Consider the following 25,811-nt stretch of genomic DNA (forward strand, 5'->3'; position numbering starts at 1 on the left):
TTTTTACTCCTGAAAAAGAGTTCTTTAAACTCCTTTTTGGAGTTAAAATAACTCTCCAAAAAATACCTCCACTGTAAGGAGTTAAATTAGCCCCACTAGAGGAGTTATTATAACTCCCTGAAAATTACTGTGTAAATAAGATAGGCGGGCGACTTTTATAATGCAAGGCATTTTAAATTGAAAGTGCAGTTTTATTATTTCAGTTAATTGAATAAGAGTACTTTTAGTTTATTTATGAATTCTTAACTTTGTTTCTGTTAAACTTTGATCAGGCACTGTTGATCTGCATAACTTGCCACTAAAAAAAACAGCACTGAAAGGTCTTGAGCTGCCATTAGAAGTGAAGTCAGGTTTTATTGGTCATCTGAAGCTATCTATCCCATTGCTGCGACCAAAATCAGAGCCTTGGATTGTTCACGTCAACAAACTTTATCTTGTTGCGGGGCCTCTTCAGCATTCAGAGGTAAATTGTGTGATCGAAGTTTAATAGTAGAGGAGACTGGTTATAATTATGTAATGTGGCAAACATCAAAGATAAAAACAACAATTATTGATGCTACAGTTTATGTTAGGAGCTCCTGAATGACCCCGTGATCCATCCTTAATGCAATGTTTTTAGTGTTCAATAGAAATGCTATCGAATGTTGTACATATTTAAGTGTACAAAAACATGTGACAAAGGAGAGAATTAATAAACTATGATATGATTGTACTGCATCAATTTGCTACTCATGATCAGCTATCCTGATGAGGCGATTTTAACCTGCTTTCACCACCTCCCAATGATACCACCACCTCCCAATAACTGAGACCTTTTTTAAAGGAACCACTTACAATTTTACAATTTCAAGTTCCATATATCAGGTGTTAAACTTTATAGGGAGTTTGGAGCAAATAATTTCAATTACATTTTAAAAAAAGGTTTTTACTTAGCCTGCGAGCAATCTCTCTAGGGCTCTCTGGTAGTGGGGTGGGAACAGGAAGGAGAGCTTGGAACTATGTCTCTGGAATTTGAATTCCACCTCCAATTCTCCTGTGGCTCCGACTGAGCTGTCAGATTTCTGACAATCAGCGTAAAGTGGAAACGAGCACGAGTGTAAACAAACATTGGAAACAAATGCCAAGGGTATAATGACGTCATTAATATTAATGTCATCTCCTCCCGATCAGCATTTCGCATAGTCTTTTTCGATGCAGATATTCAAATGGCCCCTTTGTAGGACTTGGTCACTTGACCATTCTTAAGCAAACATTATGGGATACAGCTCTAAAAATGCCTTAGATGGAAAAAGCATGAGAAAATTAGCTAGAAGGCCAATTTTGAGGAGACTGACACGTAAGACTAAGATTTTATAGCTGCTTGAATGATTGAAAAATTATAAGGATTTGTATGAAAAAAGTGGCTGGGACGTATGGCGTGCGGTCCAGCGATTTTTTCCATACAAATCCTTAGAATTTTCCCGAGTCTCGAGTCTCAGTCTCGGTCTCCTCAAAATTGGCCTTCTGGCTAATTTTCTTGTGCTCTTTCCATTTAATGCATTTTTAGAGCTGTATCCCAATAGGCAGATCGGAACTCACCAGTGACATTATGAGTCTTCATAGCCAATAACATCACGTCTTAACTGACAGGCCACCAATAACATTGTAACTTAAGTGACCAATCAGGTCAATAACCAGAGTTTAATACCATCAACTAACGTGATGCAATTCACTTTGACTCTGAAGTTTGACTACCGCACAGGTTGTCAGAATGTCAGTCACTGTCATTGACAAAAGTCTTATTGAGGACTACATTCACCCGGGCGATCACACTCAACCTACTTAATTATGAGAATTTATCTTAATTTACATGATTGTATTTTTTAAACTAATTTTTAGTACAATGAAGAAGAAGAAAAGGAGAGGGAAAGAGTTCGAAAGCAGAAACGTTTAGATGCTTTGGAGGCTCAGTGGCTCGTAAGTATTGGACAGTGTCTTTTGACTTATAGCTATCACATTATATTCAAGGTGCAAAGAAAGTCATTTTTACAGCTTGCCATTCGGGCAAGCTGAAGTTAGCATTTACTTGCCCGAGCATCATTTAAACTAGCCCCAGAAACGTTTTGATGAGCAGATTGATTTCACAGTTCTTGTGTAATTTGAATTCCTCAAAAAGCTTCACTTGCCCGTCGGGCAAGTTAAGGTGATTCCCTGGTTTTGCACTACGCATCTCTTACTGCGCATAACAAGATGGCCGCCGTAAAAAAGAGCATGTGAAGTAACATTATTAAAATGAAGTTGACTGAAGAGGAACGCTATTGGAATTTTTGCTTGCGGTTGTTTCTTGCCCAGGTGAGACTCAAGGTGTTGGGAATGTGCATAACGTAAGCAGTACACGTGTTGCTGAGTTCGACTTCCTCACGGAGAACCTCGATAGTGAATGTTTAACTTGTGCTTACTTACTTTGATTTTCATTTCAACGCTTTCTTCATCACATTGTGTCCTAAATGTGATAACTCGATGTAAATTCTGTATAAAAGGATTAATAATTTCTCCCCCTTTTCACATACATTCTATTTTGAAACTCGCCCAAGTACTCTCTAAAAAATCGGAGAAAATGTATTTGGTGAGCAGTTCCTGCAACTCTACCGCAAAAACGAGTACGGTGACCCCTATTTTTTATTTTATGATTTTAATAAAAACAGTGCTTCCCTTCGATGAGAAAAAGTTGGCACAAATCTATGTTCAGTTTTTTGGCAATTTTACTTAATTGTTCGGATTGAGCTATCACGGATCGAATAGCGCGTGTTCAATATAATTCTACTTTGGAACGTAAAGTAAAAACAAGGGCATTAAAAGGCATTTTTCTGGTGCGTAAGTCGATAAACAATACATTAAAGTCAAATTCTGTGCGATACCACATGCATCATCGAAAAAATCTCTCCTTTTTGTCTAGTTTTGGGCTGCGCGGGGTTTTTGCCAAAAGGTCCTAAATAGCCCTATTTGTCAGCATTGTGACGTCAAAACGAGCACGGTGACCCGCACTTTTTATTACTTTTTTATCATCTTCTTGACTTGTTACATCAGTGTACCAAGTTTCATCTACAATCTAAATTAGGTTCTTTTACTAAGGAATCACCTTAGGAACAGAATTTGCTAGCCCGAAAGCAAAATCCACTAGCCCCGGGCTATCGGGCAGTAGTTTCTTTGCACGCTGCATTGTCATAATCACTGGGGGAGAAAACACTTTGAGAGGCAGCCATTTTCTAGAAGTCAGAATCAGTGAACTGATAGGTAAGATAGAAGAGAAATTACATACATTAGTATTCATGCCTTTAAAGTGATCATGAAATGTATACTGTATACAGTCAAACGTGGATTAAGTGTACCTCTACACTATTGTGTACACATTGTTGGTTTTACCATTAGCCTCTGATCAATCATTTTGCAATTACCAGAGATATAACTAAGGAAAAGATAAGCAGGCTTTTTTGTTAGTCATGCCGGCTTTTTTACTTAACTGCATCTTCAAGTTACCCTCAGTTTTAAAGTTTGTTTTCCAGAGCAATTTTAGCTAGTGGTTAGCAATAGCTCTTTTTTAGCCGTGAAATTAGCCAGCAGCTGGCTCTTAGCAACATTCCTCCAATACTAATGTTACAACTAAAAATGTGACCTATAGTATATATGAGAGAAATAATAATTGTATTTTTGTTCTCTCTAATAACAGGCAGCTAGAAAGAACAATGCTGCTGCAGGTGGTTTCTGGTCTGGCTCCTGGTGGCCGTCTCTGTATTCATCTTTCTCTACAACAATTGTTGAAAATCTACAGGTATGAAACACTGCTCATTCTTCTGCTCTCGATATTATTAATTAGTAAAATCCAAATAGTGGTCTATTATTAATGCTGCGTTGTCATTGGTTGAGCTACTACTAGGCTATATGTTATAGCTCACTAGCAGCAAAAAGCGCGGACTTATAATTTTTCAAACATTCCAGCAGCTATAAAACTTAGTCTTATGTGTCTGTCTCCTCAAAATTGGCTTTCTGGCTAATTTTCTCATGCTTTATCCATCTAAGGCATTTTTAGAGCTGTATCCCATAATTTTTGCTTAAGAATGGTCACGTGACCAAGTCCTGCAAACTACTTGAATTTTACTAAAACAATTATTCCTCTCGCCCTCATGGCCTCTGAGTTAATAGCCCATTCGGCCTTCGGCCTCGTGGGCTATTGACTCAGAGCACATTCGGGCTTGAGGAATAATTGTTAATTACCCAGTTCTTTATACTCTATTGGAGAAGACCATTCCTGATTAGCCTTTTTTTTTAACCCTTTAAGCCCCAATATCCATATACAAATTCTCCAAACTGATCTCAATACATTTCTCAAAGAATTAGTTGAGAGAATTTGATAAACGATCAAGGCATTTTCTCTTTGGCTACCATTTTATTAATTCTTATTAACCCAGTCTCATGATTGTCTCAGGGGCTGTCAATAAGCTGGCTAGTTATCCATCCTTAGCCGGCTAATTTCATCTCCTTCTACCATAACTGCTAACAAAAAATAAGCAGCATCGAATGAAATTTGTAAAGTATTCGTTTCCCAGTTTTGAATGATATTGAACGCATATTTAAATAGGTTTACATCTGTGAAACGTTCAAACCGTGCGATTTTGTAGAACGCCCGCGACATTTCGACGGCATTGTTCCCAGTCTTGCATGTATTCTGACGAAACAACGTGGCATCTGAAAATACCTCTCAAAGCCCCCTGGAAATGGCATTTTCAAGGCTAAATTTCAAAATGTCCCTAGATGCCTTGGCCCTCAAGAACTTGTGCCTTTGGGGCGAGTTCCAAAGCTGCCTACTATTTATTACCAGCCTGCTACTTATAAACATTTTGACAGCCCTGTTGTCTATTGATAATATTACATTGTTAGGAGAAAATTGATGTTGGTCACCATTGGATCTTAAAGGGCAAATCTTAAATCTTATCACCCCCTGATTGAAAAGCTCTCTTAAAATTAAACAGCACTATTTCATTCCATTGCAATCTTTCTTGTTTTCTATCATCCCCAGCTTATCATTAGTGACGTACATTTTCGCTATGAAGATGCAACTACTAAGGAATCACTGCCTTTTGCTTTTGGCATAACCATCGCAAAACTGTCAGCACAGTCCACCAATGAAAGCTGGGTAAGTTTTTTGGGATCATTATACATTTCTGGGAAACTGTCCACCTACCCCTCCCCTAAGCCAACATAAACACTTAGGGTTGGTTATTTTGAACAAGTCTAACTTAGACCGCGGTTTAGGAAATCGTTTAACCTCCAGGCCCCAGTTGTTCAAACGTTGGATAGCGCTATCCACCGGATAAATAACTATCCAGCGGATAGCGTAATTGGTTTCCCTAATAGTTATCCGCTGGATAGTGATTTATCCGGTGGATAGCGCTATCCAACGTTTGAACAACTGGGGCCAGATCTCTTCTTTAGTGGGTTATCTTAATAAGACAAATGCTTTTCTAGTCTACGTTATAGGCTTTAATGAAACTGTTCACGAAAAATGGTGTTTAGAAAAAAGCGTTCGGCAAAGTGAAAATGGCTTAGAACGGGGTTTTGTTAAACACTAGCCAAACTCCATTTAAATAACTGACCCTTACTTCTCACTCAGGGCAAAATGTTGGCTTAGGGGAGGGGTAGGTGGGCAGTTACCTAGAGACGTATAATGATCGGGGGGGAAGTAACTCTATTGTTTTCCACCTAAGTTTCTTTACCCACTCCGCCTGCCAGTGTGACGTCACATAGTAACGGGCAAGAGCCTTGAGTAGCTAGGGCAAATTAGCAAGGGATAGGATAGTTATTTGAACGAGCGAGGTCGAGGAAAAGCTAAGAAGCTAACAAATATCGCTATATATCGCCTATTTGATCGAATGTCTGTGAGCTTTGGTGTTGTTATAATCTGCTTGTGTAAACCGTTTTGGTATCTTGCTTGTCCGGCCGTGTTGCGAGATCGCCATCTATTTTCCGGGACCGGCAAGGTCATCAAAACTTAAATTTTTTTTTCTCTAAAATAAGCAAGGTCTAGTTTCCAGAATAGGAGGTTCCATTCACAGATCACACATGTCTATATCTAATCTATTCTTCTGTTAATTAAATGGGCCTAACTTCATATCATTCCTTTCGAGTGTGGGCCTCTGTTGATCTCCTCATTCTCGACCAAAAGCTAGTTCGATCGATTATCTACATCGAGTCGGGCCGCTGAACCCGAAATAATGCGAAATAGCTTTGAAATACGCGCTTAAGCTAGTTTTTCTCAAATATATATTTCAATTCATGATAAATACAGCTCCACCGGCTTCAAACAGCGTCCATGGCAGAGAAAAATTGTTTTGATATGACAAAATTAATATTTCAATTCATGTGTGTCACTGTGGTGCAGTGGTCAAGTAGTTGCTTGAACGTGCAGATAAACCGGGTTCGACTGCCGGCGAAGCTGTTCCTTGTTTCTTTGTACCGGTTTTTTTTTTCTGTTTGGTCTCTTTTTTTAAACACCATTTTTCCTTTTGGCCTTTTTTTCTTTATGCTGACCGTGCTGGTCATGCACTTGGATCAATATATATTTTAAGCTTAAGTCCGTAGTTTTATTTTGGAAAAGGGATTTCAAAAGCTCTTGATCTGCATACTGGCCAAGCTTACGACCAGAAAAAAAAAAACAGAAGATGTCAAGACATGTCCCTCCTCTGAAACAGCTGAATTAATTTCAATGTTAGTTGACATCATGACAAACAACACACAGTACACCACAAACTGTACTAATTTACACCCAACACCCACCAGTGACCCACTGGCGAAGTTAAACCAGTGCCTTTGTACATCGTCTTAATGATCAATATTATTACCCTAAAATCTCCACTTGGTCAGTTGCCCCCAAAAAAGAAACGAAACCTTTTACTGCTTTTCGGGATTTAATTACAGGATTACAGGTGTATACCCAATGCAGTATTAAAGTGCGGTAAAGCAAAAAGATTCAATACTCACGGTCTCTCACAAATACCTGTTATTTAGGTTTCTCTTTCAACGCTACAGCTAAGCGAACTTTCAGAGGAATGATATGGGGTTCCACAAGCTTTGAAGAGCTGAAAACACGCACAATGTAAAGTATAATACATCCTTTGATGAACCTCCTATTGCTGTGTCTAAACTCCTCAATCTAGCTGTGCACTGGCCCTCAAAAGTGTGACTTGTCGGTATAATTGCCCGTAAAATTTGCTCGACGATATAAATTCATTACTCCACTGGACGTCTCATTCCAAAAAAAATACTTAAGTCTAAATTTCTATGACAATGGAGACCTTAAAATCTCCAAATCCAAGAAATCGGAACAGTATTTCCGTGATACAATCGAAATTTTTATTCGCCTCTTCGATGAACACTTTGCTCGCCACTTTGAAAGTTACTGACGCGAGACGTGACGTCACACTGGCAGGCGGACTGTACCACAGATTTCCTTGGAGACACCTCCCCCCCCCCCTCCCCACTGAATGATCCTTTTGATCCTTTACGGCCCTCCCAAGTACTGTACTCTACCGTACTCTACCCATTGTCCATATTTCAGTGTTAAATACAAATAAATGAATAAATGATTACACATGTAATCTTCACTGGTGACACTTCTTATTGTTTTCGTGAAAATGTTTCCTACAGAATGTCCAAAAGAGGAAAAAGAGACGAGAAGAAAAAGGAGGGAACCAAAGAAAATTCGTGAAAAAGAAAAAGAGAAGTTTTACGAGCTGTCAGTGTATACCTGAAAACCAAATTGTTGAATAGTTTCAATCCATTTTTTTTCCTTCAAAATAATAATGAGTAAAATTAAGGGTAATTACACCATGGTTGGTTTCGCATAATATTCAACATCTACGTGTATTTCTAGTCAGGACTATACAACTTAACTTTTTATGAGCAATATACAAAATGCATTATCAGTGGCGGATCCAAGGGAGGGGCCCAGGGAACCTGGCCCCTCTCTTATTTTGAGACCAAACTGAGGCCCGAAGGGCTGAAACAAAAGTTTTTTCAGACCGCCCCCCCCCCCTATATCAGGGTCTGGATGACTGCCCCCCCATTACCTGAAGGTCTGGATCCGCCATTGATTATGAAGTGTTGAGTTCTTTTGTGAGGTCAATGCTCCCTACAACAATGCTTTACGTTATACAGAATCCAGAGGAGATAATTGAGAATGAGCGAGCCATTAAATACAAACTCATTGAGCTGCAGAACATAGCAATTTACTGGGACACTGATGTTACTGTGGTTGGTGACTTACCATCACGAGATCTTGAGGTAATGCAGAGTTAACTTCCTTAACCTGCGAGCAAGCTCTCCTTTCTCTCCCTTTCCTCCTCCTTTCGCGTCTCCTCTCGCGTGCCTCTTGCGCGTCTATATTTCAGGTTATCCCCCAAATGGAGAGCTTGCTCACAGGCTATAACTTCCTTTATAATTACATTTAAACCTACAACCACCACCGTCTGAGTACAGAGATGAGTAGTTGTTATAGACAGATGGTCGTCATGAGTGTTTGTCACTGTATGTGTGAGAGAGCAGGCACTGGACTACATTCATACATACATACATACATACATACATACATACATACATACATACATACATACATACATACATACATACATACTTTATTGCATAGCTCCCCCTTGGGGGCTCTTCCGCCACACATACACGAATTTAAATAAAATAAAATAAACTAGAAAACTATTTACATTTCGATGATAAAATAACGAATTTCTATAAATAAAAATTATAATAATAAAACATTAATTTTAAAAACTATTTACATTTATATTTAAAAATTCTCCTTTTAAAAAAGTAATAATAATAATAATAATAATAATAATAATAACGGTTTAATATCAGTACATCCATGGTATGGCTCTTCGCCTGATATAAAAGTAAAATGAGGAAATTAACATAAATCTGAATTATGAATGTGTAAAAAGCTAGGTAATAAACAGTAAAATGTAATTATACAATATATACATACATTATCTAAAACTAGGCAAGAAATCATTCCGCCCTATTTCCGGCAGCGCTCCCTTAAAACACATAATGTTTGCTTACTGAAGGATTTAAAATTATCACAACATTTAACATTAGATGGCAGAGAATTGAAGAGGGCTGCCGCACTATACTGAAAAGTGTCCGAGGCGTGGGGAATAACTAGATTTATGGTACTTGATGACCGTAAATTTCTAGCATGTCTTACTTGCTCAAGCTGAAGGTTTCTTGGCCAATCATGAGAGTATGTAGCTTTGTGCGCGGCCTTTAGAACGTTCCATTCTCTACGTTCTTTCATAGGCAACCAGCCTTACTTAAGAATGGAGTCAATATTGTTCACATAGCGTCCAAAAACAAAAGTGGCTGCCGCAAACTGGATGCGCTTTAACCTTTTTAAAAGGCAATCAGTAATTGGATAGAAGATTATATCATTAAAGTCTAGGCGAGATAGAACCAGACATTCAACTAAATGAAGAAATTAAGATTAAGACTAAGAAAAAATTTCTTAAAAGTCGAGAAATTAAGATTTCCCGTGTCTCTTATAACTTTAACTATACTATTGTACAGTTTTGCCCCTCGTTAGGTGAAAGTCTTTTGGCCAGTGCATGGCCAGCCTATACTGAGGCAACGTAAGGTCATTATTCTGTCTAGTGACTCTTTAGTGAGTTTTTGCGCGATATTGAAAGCGTCCTTGAAGGTAACCAGGTGTTAGGTTTTTTAAGCATTTGTACACCATCACTAGGTCGTTAAAAAGCAGTTTATCCCTTACGTTAAGCCATTTAAGGGACTTCAGGACTTCTGAAACATGATCGTACTTTCTTAAACCAGCTATGATCTTGCAGGCATAGTTCTGAACTAGCTGAGGTTTTCTAACGTTCTTCTTGCTCCTGCTACTCCATACCGTCGAACAATAAAAAAATTTGCTGAAGACGAAAGCATTTATAAGATAAATAAATGTTTTTTTTTTTTTTATCCAAGAGAGGCTTTATCCTATTCACTTTCGTTAGCTTAAACATGCAGTCAGAGGCAGTTTTAGTGACATGTTCGTTAAAGTTAAGATGGCAATCTACATACACTCCCAGTAGGGAGGGGAGAGCGCCAAAAATCTCACTTCCTGTAAATTGCATTTCCGGATCCCACCCCCTCCTCCCTTTAGCCTTTTGTCGGTTGCAAAAGATGATTAATTAACTAGGCATTGTTGCATAATCCCCCCTATTTCTCCTGCTTCCCACGCTCTTCAGGACTTTCGCCTCCCTCGCTTTCCTCCCCCGCCCCTCGTACCCCTCCCACCCCCTATTTTTTGGCTCCCACCCCTTTGTCCTCCTCCACTTTTTGATGACACAGGGAGGAACACTTTTCTTTCAATAATGCTTATTGTAATATTAACGATAAACACTAGATATGTCTGAATCAGACTTCAGCCAAACGTTCAGAGCAAAATATGAACAAAACAAAGTGTGTGAGATGTAGTTAGACTGTTAGTGTATCAGTTTCCATATCGTTGGCTTTTCAAAGCTGATAGAAACGCAAAAGTGACTGTAAAGACTCCCCGCTAGGACATAAATTAAGGTGAGTGTTGTACATAGAGAGCTGGTCGTTAGGAGAAATTCACCTTGGTATATTCTAAGAATGTTACATAAGCAAGGAGTTGATAGTCACGTCAATTTATGGAAAAAATTCATTCAATTTCAGAGCGCCCTTCAAAGAATGATGAACAGAAATCAAGGAAAGGCTGGATTTAGTGTGAGTGTTTTTATGTTTTTTTTTACAAATTGCTGTTGATCGGTTCGTCTGTTTGTATTTTAATGTTCCATGTAAGCAGTATTAGTAGTCTGTTTACGGCACGTTATGCAAATGAGGTTAGTCGCCATACAAACCTTTCTAATTTTGGAATGGTAAAGGTCAACAGAGGACTCAATAGTGGGAATAAATTGGACGCAACATCTGTTACTAAGGACGCGAACGGAGCGGTGACGACATAGGAGAAAATGGCGAACCAATTTTGGGCGAATTGTCTAACCCTACCCAGTCGAGTTGAATGTAAATTAAGTCTCTCGAGGGCAGTGTTTTCAGTTGTGAGAAGTGTAGAGGGCTAATCAGTAAAGTTTCATTGCAAACTACATAACACGTGGGAAGTGTTTTAGGGTTAAACCAGTCGAGTCCAGTGTTCAGGGTTAAATCAGTCGAGGGTAGTGTTTAGGATTAAATCAGTCGAGGGCAGTGCTTACGGTCAGTTTGCAAGGTTAAACTGTGCGAGACTGCCGTCACGCAATTCTAGATTGTTTCACGATCGATGTTCGCTCTCTATAGTGCTATAAAAAGGTATTATTAGCGATAACTTAGCCCCTGTAAGTGAATCATTGTAAAATAAACGTTTCGTTTAAAAAAAAGCTAGCCTTTAGACTGCGAATAAATCCTTGTGTGATTAAAATTGCAAAGTTTAGACTCGGTGTAACAGTGCGTGACGTCCTGAGAAGTTCAAACTATAAGAGATCCCATTAAATTCGCAAAATAAATCAAGACAGAACACGTAGCTGCGTTTTGGAAACTCTTTATTACACAAGTCCTCTAACCTACTACAGCTTCAGTGAAACATGGCATTTAAAAGTTAAAAAACTGTGACTGTCAAGTGAACTCTCACAAGCAGTGTTATTCGTACACCATCTTAATTAGGACCGTAGCTGCTTCCCCCTGCCTTAACAGCTCGTTTAGCCATCGCATTTACCTGATGTTGCGTTAAATAAATGGGTTCCAGTTCACACGTTTCTCATTTCCGCTGTCTCTGTCCGGTGAGAGTTTTAATGTAGATGTATAGCCTGTCTTTCCCTGTTGTTTTCGCTGTGTTCGTTTAACGTGTTTTGCCACAGGATGTTTCTTCCGTATTTTTGTAGGTCTGTTGCGTTTAGCCCCTTGTGTCTGCCGCTCTACTTTGCGCTTTCGTGAATGCTTAGATTGTAGAGGCAATTCGCTTGGATTCTGAATTTTCGCCTCTAACTGCGGTTCGTTCTTTGCGGGTTTAGAACCCGTGGTTATCTTGGGATAACTGTAAAAGTTTTCAAACACCTCTGCGACTACCTGTTTGTCTGAAGGAGTTTTGGGTTGATTGCCTATCCACAGATACCCATAAGGCTTTTCGGTTGCATTCACATAGGGCCTACTACAAGCATCGAGAACATGTGATTAAACTTAAAGTCCGGATAGGGTGTCATCTGTAAACACGGACTTGCTTCGATCTTGGCTACTTTTCGTGGTTGCTGTTTAGTACCTTGATGCCCACTGGGTTGCTGTAACTGTGGGTTCATGCTCATAGGATAATGTGGCAGTCCTTGTAAAATTGGATGTGTATACAGCCCTTGAGGGTGAACTCTTGGTGAAAACGAGGGAGTCAATTGATGAGAAAATAACGCTGCCATTAATAGCGGTTGTCGTTCCTCACTCGATAACTTATGCACTTGACGTAAATGATCGACTAAGTAAAGCAAATCCTGTCTATAACAAATAGGACATATGCGTCTGAACTTGTAAGGCATGTTAACGCAATGAAAACTTAACACAAAATGATCGTAAAACAAGAGTGCTCGTTGTCTATTTATAGTAATCGGGTCGATGTAGGCCGGTATAAGACGATGTAGGCCGGTATAGGACGATGGGGCCGGTATAGGCCGATGTAGGCCGATGTAAGTCGATGTAGGCCGATGAAACCACGATAAACGATAAAACTACGATGACTTTACACTGCTTAGAACTTTACGATAGTGACACACATTTTATTCCAATTTTATTTGCAGACTTTTTCCGCACGTTACAAAATATGTTGCAGACTTTTTCAACACGTAACGAAATTAACTGGCAGAGTTTTACTGCATTCTTTTTTACTCCTCATAGAAAGAAATCTTCATCAGCAGTCCTTGATCCAGGTTTTGTTTCATGGTTAGTTGGTCAGCTAAGGCTTCTGAGATTTCGTCCATGATGTTATAAGACCATTGGTCAGGGGTACATTTACACAAGTAGGTCACCTCAACATGTTCTCTGGAGGAGGCTTCTATTTTGATGAGAGAGGTCTGGGGTGTTTTTCTCCTTTCAATGATGGCATTTAGGCCTTGATACAATGGGTAGACGACATCAAAAACTAAGTTGCGAACCCCCTGTTTGCTAGGTGTCTGTCGTTTTAGATCTACCGCATACAAATCTGTCTCCAAGTTTGGTGTAAGTGGCTTTAAACTTTGGATAATCCAGAGCCAATTCCATCCAGGAGAGTTTATCCTCGTTCTTAGCCTCACGTTCTCTTTGCTCACGTTCTGCCTGCATTTCCTCTAGACCTCTGTCCCATTCACGCTGTTCCGCGGGAGTCCAGTCGTCATACCCTCCTATCCACATGGTGATTTGTGATAAATGATAGACAGAATAGCACTCGCCTTTCTCTTATACCTTAGACCTCACCTCAGGCTATAAATAGAACGGATTTTTGTCTTTCATTATTAGTTGCACGTCCGATTGCCTAGAAGTAACATGTCCGTTATGGGTGGTTCTGTAGAAGCACTTTCTACCGAGACTGGTAATGAACCAACCGAAAAAACAATGCCTGCCAAGACCAGGTTGAAGAGTTATCGACAAAAACTGATGACGATCAAAGCTAGAATCAAGTATCGAGAGTATGCCATTAAAAGGTTCAGAAAACATCTCAAGAATGGCACGTTTCCGCAAAGAATGAAATCTATAAAACCTTACCCAAAAATGACTTCACCCGAAGCTCAAGCTATCGTCAATGCTGCCTGTGATCAAGTGCAAAGTGTGATTTTAGATGAAATGATTCAAGAAGAAGAGATCAAGACAGCTATCAAGCGCTCAAAGATCAACGTCAAGGAGACCGGCAGCAGCTCAAGGCCCCTAAAAAACCCAAGAAACCTACTGTGGCTCAACTCCAGCAAGGGCCCGCAGACTTGCAGTCAAATATACCCAACTTTGTAGTAAATTAGAAACAGTCAGTGAATAAAACACAGTCAGTTGAAATGTATAAACAATGTGTGATTTATTTACCTTATATAGCAAATGACGTACCTAGTGAAATTACAATTTAATGCTGTGAAAGTAAGCTGCCCTTGTTTATACTTGGCCTTCAACTTCAGAGAATATGTTTTACCTAAAATCAAAGTCTCTGCTTCAGGGTAGACAACCACTACTTCCCATTCGCTCTCTGGGTTTCTTGTTACTTGTGGGTGTAAATGTCCCACTACGTGCAGGCGATGTACTAACGTAGTGTTTGTGTGAACTGCGAATCGCTGTAATCCCCTCTCATCTTGCCCCTTGTATGTCCCTTACGCTGTGTTTTCTAGAATATGCTTGAAATAGCCAATCACAGCTGCTGCTTTGGGATCCACGTTTGTTACACAATCTGAGCCCACGAAGGTGTGATTCCCTTTCCATTTGTTTTCTATAAAAAAGTAAGATTCTATGTGTGTTTGACCACAAGGGCAGACGTTATGCTCGCTGTGTTTAATGGGTCTGGATTCCACAAATTGCCACTCGTTCTTGAAGTTCTTCTCTTCACTTAAATGTTGCAAATGAAGATACAAATTTACCTCTCGCTCTCTACAAATACGTCCATGCACACGACGCATGTGATCTTGTCTTGTAAACGTGGCATTGCAGTACATGTATGAGCAGTCCTCACGTGTAGGGTCAAGCTTTGAGCAGATGTCATTACCTAATCGCAAATCATACATGGAAAACGCAATGGGTTGTTGGAATGTTTCTGTCTTACATGTCGTAACAAAACGTGTTTGTATCCAAAAGTTAAGTAACACTCTGGGCATTTTACTCGATTTTCTGTTGTACCGCATCTCTTTTTATGCTGAAAGAAATGGCCTTTGCTAAAACTCTTCTTACAAGTGGGACAAGGTCTAGGATACGTTATCTTTCGCATCGTCGTTATTAGCACAAAGACGTAGTGAGTTGAAAAGGGAAAACTGCCTAGCACTTATACTCAAAAGTAATCCCCAGAGATTTTCTGTATGCTTGGGTAATGTATTGTTTGTTACCATCACGTTCACTGGGCAGGTCTGGACGAGTCTTTTGTATTTACATCCAATGACGTCAACGGCTTTTTTTGTCATGGATTAATCGAATGGCGTCAATCTATTGTTGTGTCCGTTAATTACATGATGACGTCATTCGCCATTGTTGTCGTGGATCAGTATGATAACTAATTTAAATTCCATACACGGTGCTTGTAATTGTGTCATCAACCAGCTATAACTTAACAAAGAGGGCTAACATGGTGCGTGCTAAGTTACACGTCCAAAGAAAGAATGCAAACATGGGAATATTTGTCAACACCCCAAGACATCTTGTTAAAGGCAGAGGTAACGGTTCGACTGCTTGCAATGAAACATAACACTGTGATTTCATCGGGTACCCATGACGTGTAATCCAACGTTGAAGTGCTCGTAATAAAGCATCGTTCATAGACATCAACAAACTTCCATGCCAAGCAGGGACACGTAGTTGTTGAATACACAAATCCAATTGAATTTCCACCACCGAATCGTTGTTAGTTACCACACAATCCGCTAATTCTGTTAACTCCACAGAAATCACAGGTTTGTAAAAATCTTAGGAGTGAGAGCTAGTCAGAAGTTTGTCTTGCCGGTAAGAAAATTGTTCCAAATCTTGCATAGATACTGTTTACATTGTGACTGCTGTTTAACACGTTCGCTAAAATAATTCTACTTATTATGCCTGAAAAACGCTGAGTCAGCAAGTTCCCTCTCTCGCTAGGATCCAGAACCACGCAATCTCTGTTAGATTGGGAGGGGAGGGGTTAGGGGAAGAGAGTGTTTTTAGGGCAAGGGAGTGGGGTTAGGGCAATCTAGCTTTGTTTAAGAGATAAGTAGTCAGGTAAATCAATCACACAGAAATAATCCTTACACACGTTTAGTGAATCAATAACCTAGCGTACAAATCTCTAGGCAAAAAAGCTAACTTAAAAAGCCTTAGGAGGCCTAGTTCAAGTGTGTTGGCCTATCCAATCATAACCATAAGGTTTGCTGCTACAATTCTTTGTTTGAATCACCCGCTTTTCAAAGACAAGGCGAAAATTCTTGACTTAAGGGGTTAGACAGATTTTCTTGGTTGTCCTATTGGTGTCCATATTCACGCTTACAGGTACCGCAATAGGTTGTGGTGCATTCCCAGGGTTTTTGATCGCTGCTAAAATGTGACTTTTCATGGAATAAAAATTCAACAGAGCCCTACCCTGCTCATCCTGAGTAAAACCGCGAATTTTACATTCTGTTTCACCATTTTGTAGCATGTAAGTGTAATTTTTTGGACCCCCTGTCGCAAACTCCTGTATGGGTACGCCAGCGGTTTCGTCTTTCATCTGACCCAAAAACGGACCCGTCTCTACTGCAGGTAAACCGTTACGCCAAAGATAAATGATGCTGTCTGTATAGAACCTGATCCTTCAACTGTTCCAAATACTTGTACAACTCTAAGCGAGTCCATGACGTGGTAAAACTTGCGATAAAAATGTTGGTTTTATTGCTTGGAATGACCTCTTCTACAGCTTTACTGACATCAATTTCTACTATATCATCAGTGCTATTCGTATGTCGTGAATGTTTTTACCAGCATCTTCTATTATTGCATATAGCTCTGCAGGACTTGTGACGGTAAAGGTTTGAGTCTTGTTGGGTTTCTCGCCGAATTTGCCCCAGAAGCTGAAAATACAAAGAGGGAAAAAAATCAAACAATGATTCTTTTCCTATCTTTTCATTCTAATTTTAATTACCTGTTGAGCATAGTTTCGCCACTTGTTTCCGTCCCCCGTTTTTGGCCACTTTTGCAGGCTCTAGCTGAACCCCTTCACGGTCATAGTAAGCATTGATGTACTCTGACTTTGCTGCCTCTGTGGTACAATTCTTGTGCCAACCCGATGCTTCAGTTTTATTTTTGAGCCATTTATTTACATAGTCTGCAAACAAGTCATCTTTGCGCTGATTTTCAGAAAAATGCCACACCTCGTGAATTTTAGGATCTTGTAACCAAGGTCTACAGCTTTCTGCAACTCGGATGTGCACCAAGTGCCCGTTATACAGCGTTCCTCCGCAGTGTGGGTGCAAACCGCTGTACCAGTCAACCATTGTTTTTCCAATTCTTCCTTTACACATTGTGTACATAGGGGAAACATGAGTTTTCCACCAATGTGGACGGGGAGTACTGGATGATACAAATGGGGTGGTGGGAGAATCTTGACTTTTGCTATGCCAAAGTAGCTGACAATATCTTGATTTGTTGGATTGACCAAAATCTCGGGGTGACCCACTGGATACGTTTTTTGTTTTGTTGACGTACGGGTAAAGCGAATTGATGTCTACATAGCGAATTTCTTCTCTCGCTGCTGCAACACAATGTAAACGCACTCCATTGGCTCTACCACCAAAGAAGCTATCTCTAGGGTTCAATGGCTCAGACAGCTGAAAGGTCTTCAAAAATTCCATGAGAGTGGGGTATGTCTTCTTCTCAATCTCAAAATCATGCTCCAATTTCTCAATCACCGTATAGCCTGCTTGACGTAACTGCTGTGTCTTTTTACTGGTGGCTTCATAGAGTTATGAGATGGTACGATCTTGATGACAATTGTGTTTCCTGTAGCGATGGTTTGGGAAACATTTAACACAACCATGATAAAAGCAATCATGAAATTCATAGACCGTTTTGGTAGTTTCGTCATAGCCATCGACAAACAGGGCCTCGCCTTATGTGATCATCTTTTGCTCTTCCCCGTTGCGGACATGGCGTAGTTCATTTCCTCCTAGTTTAAAATCTTCAAAACGTAACCATTCTAGTGCTGCTGTACTTTGATTCACATTAGCACCACACCAGCCATTCAATGGTTCTATGGCAATGGTATCCTCGGGGATAAGATCTCTTCGCCAGAATAAATTGCATGCAGAAGCAATGGTGGCACATTTTTCTATAGGATTAAACCCTGCTTCCTCTTTAAATTCTTGTATAAACTTTAGACAGGCAGCTTTCAAGACCATTACATCAGAATGGCAGTACTTGTTTCACTCCTCCCAGAGGACATATTCTTCATTTCTTGCCAATTCAGTCGCGTACCAAGTGTCAAACTCTTTTCGTTCCTTTTGCTTCATTGCTTGTGGCTGAAAATAGTGTCTTGCCGGTAGACGACCCCTGTAAGTTAAACTCTCTCTTGTATGGAACGCATGCGGAAAGAAACCTTTATGAAGCTCAACGAAATTGAATGTTTCAGGCAACTCGGCCAGTGGCATTGGGAGAAAACAAAGTGAATCTTTGAAGGTAATCATGGCGTTCAGATACCACTAATGGAACTTCAAGGTTTTGGCGCCTGTCGTCAGCTGGTTTTTGACCTTAATACCATGACGGTAAAGTTCCTCGATGATAAAGGTGCTATCAAAACCCTTGAGGTTGTGAAAAATTTTAAATAAATCACGCTGTTTGTCTCCCACTTCTGTTAGTTGATTCATCGCGTCAATAAACTTTTGAATGCAGGTTTCGCCACTAAAGGCATGAGAAACCTTGTGTGGATCTTCTTCAGTAGCGTATCGAATCAAATCTGCTATGAATAACTGCTTTCCCTCCTTTGTGGGTTCTATCAAACATTCCATGTCAGCAAACACCACGAGAGGTGGTAGCTTCTTTTCCTCGTCATCATCATCATCATCATCGTGTTCCTCATCGTCTACATCTTTAACAAGTTGGATGTAACATTTGTGATTGTACATTTCAACAAATTCATGGCAGTAACGGCAAGTGTCATGGTAGCATTTGTGTGGCTGGTTTGGATTGACTTTATAACCTTTACAGCATTTTAAACACTTTTTGAGTTACTGACAAAGACTGACTTTTTTCATGCCTTTTGGTTCTTTATGAGCTTTGAAACAATCTGGACCATAGAAATCACGCTGACAGTCATTGCAGTGAATTGTACGTTTCTTGCCTGGGGAAAAATCTAGGCAAACCCCTTTATTTTTCTGAGAACGTGTTCGCTGACCACTTGCGCAGTTACGGCCCATACAAGAATGGTGGGCTGCGTCGTCTACATCGTACCCTCTACAGAAATCAGGGCAAAAGTACAACCGATTCAAAAAAGCAATAATGCTTCTTAAACCATTGTAGTGATTCTCGTGTTTAAGGTGATTCCCTAGTTTTGCACTGCGCATCTCTTACTGCGCATAACAGGATGGCCGCCGTAAAAAAGAGCGTGTGAAGTAATATTATTAAAATCAAGTTGACTGAAGAGAAACGCTATTGAAATTTTTGCTTGCTGTTGTTTCTTGCCGAGGTGAGACTCAGTGTGTTGGGAATGTGCATAACGTAAGCAGTACGCGTGTTGCTGAGTTCGACCTCATCTCGGAGAACCTCGATAGTGGATGTTTAACTTGTGCTTACTCACTTTGATTTTCATTTAAACACTTTCTTTATCACATTGTGTCGTAAATGTGATATCTCGATGTAAATTCTGTAAAAACGGATTTTTTAATACTTTCTTCCCCCTTTCACATACATTCTATTTTGAAACTCGCCCCAGTCCTCTCTCAAAAATCGGAGAAAATGCGTCTGGTGCGCACTTTCTGCAGCTCTACCGCAAAAACGAGTACGGTGACCCCCATTTTTTATTTCATGATTTTAATAAGGACAGTGCTTCCTTTCGATGAGAAAAAAATTGGCACAATTCTATGTTCAGTTTTTTGGCAATTTTACTAAATTGTACGGATTGAGCCATCACGGGTCGAAAAGCGCGCGTCCAATTTAATTCTACTTTGGAGCGTAAAGTAAAAACAAGGACATTAAAAGGCATTTTTCTGGTACGTAAGTGGATAAACAATACATTAAAGTCAAATTCTGTGTGATGTCACATGAATCATCGAAAACATCTCTTCCTTTTGTCTAGTTTTGCGCTGCCCGCTGTTTTTGTAAAAGTGTCCTAAATAGCCGTATTTGTCAGCATTGTGACGTCAAAACGAGCACGGTGACCCCCACTTTTTATTACTTTTTTATCATCTTCTTGACTTGTTACATCAGTGTACCAAGTTTTAGCTAAAATTTATGTTAGGTTCTTTTACCATGGAATCACCTTAAGCAAATAAATGACTTTGCTGTACTGATCCACTTTGCCTTGAAAAATACAGGCACAAGAGACGTAATCTACCACGATGATTTTGTAGCCTTGGGGTCCTAGAAACGCTTGAAATTTTTCTAGTTCCTCATAACCACAGGGGTCTTCTGGTACACCCGCGTCTTGTTGAAGCTGCTTGGCTAGGCGTTCCTGAATAGGTCTACCTCTTCGTAGATTATCATATTGCTTGTCAGGATCGCCATCCACGTACTCTTTCATCGTTACGATTGCACCGGCACAACATAAGTCATCTGTGTTTTTGATCTTGATCATACAGTCTTTCTTTTGGTGCATCAAATCAAAGGGTAATCTGTTTGGATTTTTAGAAGCTGTACCTTTGCCACCTTTGTCAGGGTAGGTGATAAATGTGAGAGTGGCATTGAACCCAATGGCTGGATTCATATTTTGAGCACTATTCATTTTTCCTGCCAGTGACTGGAACATAGCATGTACATAATCCCCACGTTTCACAAACTCTTGGACTGGGATGCCATATTTTACGTGGGATAAATATCCCGAATTTACAGTGCCGTTCGAATGTTCCTTTGAGGTTAAAGTCAGATGAACTTTTGTTGAATCCTGCAGGTTTTCTTTTAGGATCGTGTCCCTTACCGCTTCAAACAGGGACTCTGACAAACCCTCTCCCAATGATTCCTCTTCTGTGGGTTTACGTAACTGATCAAACGTGACGGAAAATTGTTCTTTCTTGACTGCACCCCTCAAACCCTGCCGTTTGTATGGTAGAAACGTAAGATTGGCTTTGAACAAAGGATTCTCAGACAGCTCTAAACGATTGGCTCTCTCTACCAAAAAGTCGTCACTGTCATCATCCAACTGGTGAGACATGTCTATGTCGTCTTCTAATTTTCTTTTAACTGCCCGTGTTTCGTCTTTCATAGGCTTTAGGTCCTCCTTTACACTCTCGGGATCTTTTTTCATACTTCGAGTACTCACAGCGCCACCCTGCTGACTTTCATCGTTGGCATAATTAGTAACTTTGTCTGAATGTAGTAATACCAACCGGAACAGTTCAGCATCTAAAGAAAAAAAAAAAAGCAATGTCATGGGTTAGCTTCCGTGCTTTTCGGATTACTGCTTCGAAATAAAACCCAAAACAATACAATTCGTCTTCTGCAATACCTTCTTCAGCTTTCCGCTTGCTCCTTCGGAGTGAACATTTTTCATGTGACGCTTGCAATTGTCCAATCTTCCAAACGATTTCTCACAATAAAGACATTGCACCTTGGGAGTAGTCTTCCCATAGTGAGCTTTATGTCTACAATAGCTAAATCTATTATTGAGTACCTTCCCACACTGAGGGCATGGTCTAGGATATGTTACCTTTGACATGATTGATGTTAACGCTACAGGATAACTATCTCAATGAAATTTTCATAGTAGTTAACCTCCTTTAATACCTGTTCTATTCAAAAGAATGAGGTCATAGTCTAAAATAGAAACAAATTCAGCTGAGTCAGCAAATCAATGTGTGAAAACGTACTCGCTGTCATGACCCTAGACATTGTACTCGACCGACCGCCTGCCCGGATTGGTGGCCTTTTCAACTGCCGCCCCCTTCAACTCATTTTGACATCCTGTTATCCATCCATAAAGTGTTGACAGCCTAAACACGACATAAAAGCTCGTGATATAATGTAAAACGTGACCTTGGCCGGAATTGTAGTTTACTTGAACAAACACAGGTTTTTTCTTTGCGTTCTAAACTTGAATGAATAGATCTTATGTTTGCTGCACTAAGTCTTACATTTATTTAGAGGTCATGAAGTTGGTTTGTTTCACCCATATTAACTAATTATTTCCTGTGGTTAATGCTTCTGTACGTGTTGCTAATTAGAATTTGTTGATCTCAGATGCAGTTGTTAAGTGCTAATTTCTTTAAAGCTTCTTATTACTGCTAAATAAATATTTTAGCTTCTTTGGTCTTTTCCGACTAAAATGCCTGGATCTGGATAACTACAAACCAAGGAGCCTTGGTTTGTAGTTTCTTTGTCCGTAAATGTTTTGACGCTGGGCCCGGCGTTTTAAGTGTTGTTTGCAGGATGTTGTATTTTTACGTATAACTTGATCTTCAGATTTGATTTGTAGCTTAAACTTAAACTTCACCAAGTATGGAGAACTACGCTGCGCGTCTTTTTTCTACTGTATCACAATCGCGGACACCGTTCGATGCAGTAACTGGAGTGCGTTATTCTCTAACACCGAGTACAGTGTAATAGAGAAAATTGAGGTCGACTTTCTCGAAGCACTGAAATTTACATTGCTGTACAGCTCAGCGACAACATTTCAAATATCTGGTGGTCGACGGTACTTTTTAGAGGGGAAATTGTGATCATACAGGTTTTCGATGAGGATGTTTCTTCTTTAGCCATAGCAAAGACAGTAAAGATCATGCTCTTGCCAAAACTTGTTGACAAACTTTCCATGACATCTCTCCTTTGAGGAAGACTGTAAATGGCCATTTCCTGTTTTGGCTTCAATACAATTGCCCTGTTTTCCCGTCAAGTCAGTTCAAGATCGACGATGCTTCAGTCAACGCTTCTTTGATATTTTGATATTGTTTTGCGGAGATGATTTGTCCCTCGAAACTCTCCCATGGGAGATTACCAAAATATTTGATTAACGGGCGAACATTCTGAACCACTAGGAACGATCCGTACGCTGGCGTACGGACCGACTCAAAAAAGCCCCCCGTCCATGCAGGCGGTTTTTCAAGTTGCTCCCGCCCCAATCTCCTCGTGGTTTCTCTGCCCTCGCCCGTCTTTATTACTTAGCGCGCCCAACCAAAACCGCCATGCTACGCAGGCTATGTCTTTTCTTGTTTATCTTGACAAACGAATGTTTTTTGTCACCCATGCACATGAATAATTAAATGACCTACACATATGTATTTGTTGTAGAATCGCATAATTGAGTAAAATCTTGCATTCTGATTGGTTAACGAAGCGAGGTATTTAGTGTGGAATTGCGAGATGAAAACGAGGTTAAGTGATATTGTTTCGCATCTACGTCACAACTATCGTCAAATTCTAACACAACTACAAAAAAGGTTTTCTATTATGTCATTTTAAAATGATTTCAAAACCATTGTCACCTTTTGAAGAGTTAAAAACAAGCAAAAGCATTTTTTGCAAAAGTGACCCGGAGGTTCTTCCTTGTTTCGAACTGAATTACAAATTTTTCGAGAGGCCCAAAAAACCTCTTTCGCTCGCGACAACGAGAAAACAAGAAAATCCTGTGAACACGGCCCAGAAAATGGCAAACCAAAGTTTAACCAAAGAAAACGGAGAAGCGACAACAGAGGAAGTGCGAGGATCGATTGTCACATATACAGAAGAAGAAATAAATAACTTCAAAGACGACATGGCGCCTGAAAAAACCAAAAAGAGTACGGCGCCTGCAATCGTCCTGAATCGTGGTACTTAGAAAAGTACAAAACAGAGCTGAACTTGAACAGCATTTCTAAAACATCACAAGGTACTTACCTTATAATAATCGCAACGTTAAACTTTCAGTGCTTTCGCTTGGACACTTCATTTCTTTCAGTTTGGCCGCCGAAGAAGTAAAAGGTGTAAATTAATTTCTTTCTCCAGCAAATGACCAATTTGAAAGAAAATATTATAGATAAACGGCTTGTAAATTCAGTGGAATACCTTGTTTACATGTAAAAAAAGTTTGAAAACAAATGCAAAAACAAGCACAAGGTACAAAAACAGTTGTCGAAGGTTCAAACGTGTACGACTGACCTTGCTTCCTATTCTCTAACGCAATGACATTTCTGACAGTTAACTTTGAAATGGCTTTCTGGAGAGTGCGCTCAGGATAAAAAACAATATTATTGCTGTTTTCTTTTTTTTATGATTTTTATTCAGTTATGAGATTCAAGGAAAATCCATTACCTGACTCGTGAATTCCACGTTAAATTGCACTTGAAAACCGAAGTCGCACCAATCGCGAAATCGTTTTTCGCGTTGAATTCCCTCGTCAGGTAATGAATTTTCCTAAACTACTATCTGTGCATATTACTGATAACTTTTTAAAAAAAATTTAAGTCATCAGACGCCTGATTTTGGCTCTAGGCGAATCGGGGAACCACTGTCCACTAGTTTTCCGCGGCAAAACTAATCGGACGCTTTTGGTCACGCATTCACGTTGACTCGTTAGTAACGCCTAAATGCAATCTTTTTCCACTCTCCAGCTGATTATAAACTGGTCTCGTATTAGACATTTCTGGTGTGTATTATAGTGCCTTATGTTAACTTGTCACTGTTATTTTATTTTTTCAGAAACATCATTATATCCTGGAACCTACCAGTGCACAAGCAAAGATGAAAAGGAATGCCAGTGCTCTGCCACTACGTTCTCGGCAAATGCCACGTTTTGTGGTCGATGTTCACGTGGAAAAGATTCCATTGTCCTTAGAGGAAACACAATACAAGATGCTGATAACCCTGTTAGAAGGCTTTGAAAGGCATTTCAGGCAATGCCGATACCTTAAATGGAGACCAAAATGCCCCATCAAGAACAAGTGAGAAAAGCAGTTTTATTCCTTTTGATTATGGAGCGGCCCTTAAAGTATAGCGATATTCGCTGCTTACAACAGTGTTTATGTTATTTAAATGTTTATCGAGTGAAATGCGCTTGGGTCAGTGGGTTACGTCAGTGTGTTGCTATTGTTATTGACCAAGCTTAAAGTGGCCAGTCACAAAACGGGCGAAATTCAGATGAACCAATCAGATCTCGAAGCAAACCTGTTCAGCTGACACTAAGCGCGGGAAATGCACGGGAGGTACTTGGTTGTCTGAAATCGTTGCGAGGTTTTGTAGCCACGGTATTACAAAGTTTCTTTTGACAGGAACTTAAATATAAAATATTCTTGTGTGAAAGATACTTTGTCGCCACGTCTGATAATGTTACATGTAGCTCTGAAAATATGAGGCATGTCATGTTTAGCTATGGTCATATATCCCTGTACTAATTGTTGCTATTTAATTTACTATTTGTATTTCAGTGCAAGAGAATGGTGGCAGTTCTCGGTAAACAGCATTCTGCATTCTATAAAGGAAAGAAATATGCGTCAAACTTGGACGTTTGCTGTTAAGCGAGCTCATGACATGGTCAAATACGTAAACATATACACTAAGCACCTTGTATCTGCCACCACAGTGGAGCCTGCTCTTAAGGTAACTCAGACACTTTATTCGGCTATAAATTAGATAGTAGAGAGCTTTAGATCTGAGACGGAGACGACTACGAGTACGAGATTTTCTCAATACTAACTGTGCTCGCCCTTGAACCAGCGTCGTTTTGGCGGGAAAACGTGATAGCTGTCGAAATTCTACTACGAGTTTTAGCGTGAATGTCATAGTGGCGAAAACAAGATATCAAATGTAAGAAGTTTTATTATTGTGCTATAGGGAGTGGGCTTAATCTCTTTCGGCATAAATAACCATCCTAACTTTCTTGGGGGAAAAAAAGTAAAATGAAGCTTTCCGGGGTGTCTCTTTTCTAGAACACGAGCAAAAACGTTAAGTTTAATTTGGTACTCGTACTCGTTCTCGTCCTCAAATCCTCGGTTCTTGAC

The 25,811-nt window shown here is 39.8% G+C and overlaps 1 protein-coding gene across 1 annotated transcript in view; it reads left to right on the forward strand.

Moving 5' to 3' along the window:
* LOC140948164 (intermembrane lipid transfer protein VPS13D-like) overlaps positions 1-25,811 on the forward strand; it is a 142,362-nt gene that overhangs the window by 18,073 nt on the left and 98,478 nt on the right. The window contains exons 2-9 of the mRNA XM_073397390.1: positions 273-463; positions 1,879-1,956; positions 3,707-3,808; positions 5,054-5,170; positions 8,191-8,316; positions 10,738-10,788; positions 24,514-24,755; positions 25,239-25,410. Coding sequence (XP_073253491.1) covers positions 273-463; positions 1,879-1,956; positions 3,707-3,808; positions 5,054-5,170; positions 8,191-8,316; positions 10,738-10,788; positions 24,514-24,755; positions 25,239-25,410 — 1,079 coding nt within the window. The remainder of the gene's footprint in view (positions 1-272; positions 464-1,878; positions 1,957-3,706; positions 3,809-5,053; positions 5,171-8,190; positions 8,317-10,737; positions 10,789-24,513; positions 24,756-25,238; positions 25,411-25,811) is intronic.

Source organism: Porites lutea, chromosome 1 (assembly GCF_958299795.1).
Source record: "Porites lutea chromosome 1, jaPorLute2.1, whole genome shotgun sequence".
Taxonomy (NCBI): Eukaryota; Metazoa; Cnidaria; class Anthozoa; order Scleractinia; family Poritidae; genus Porites; species Porites lutea.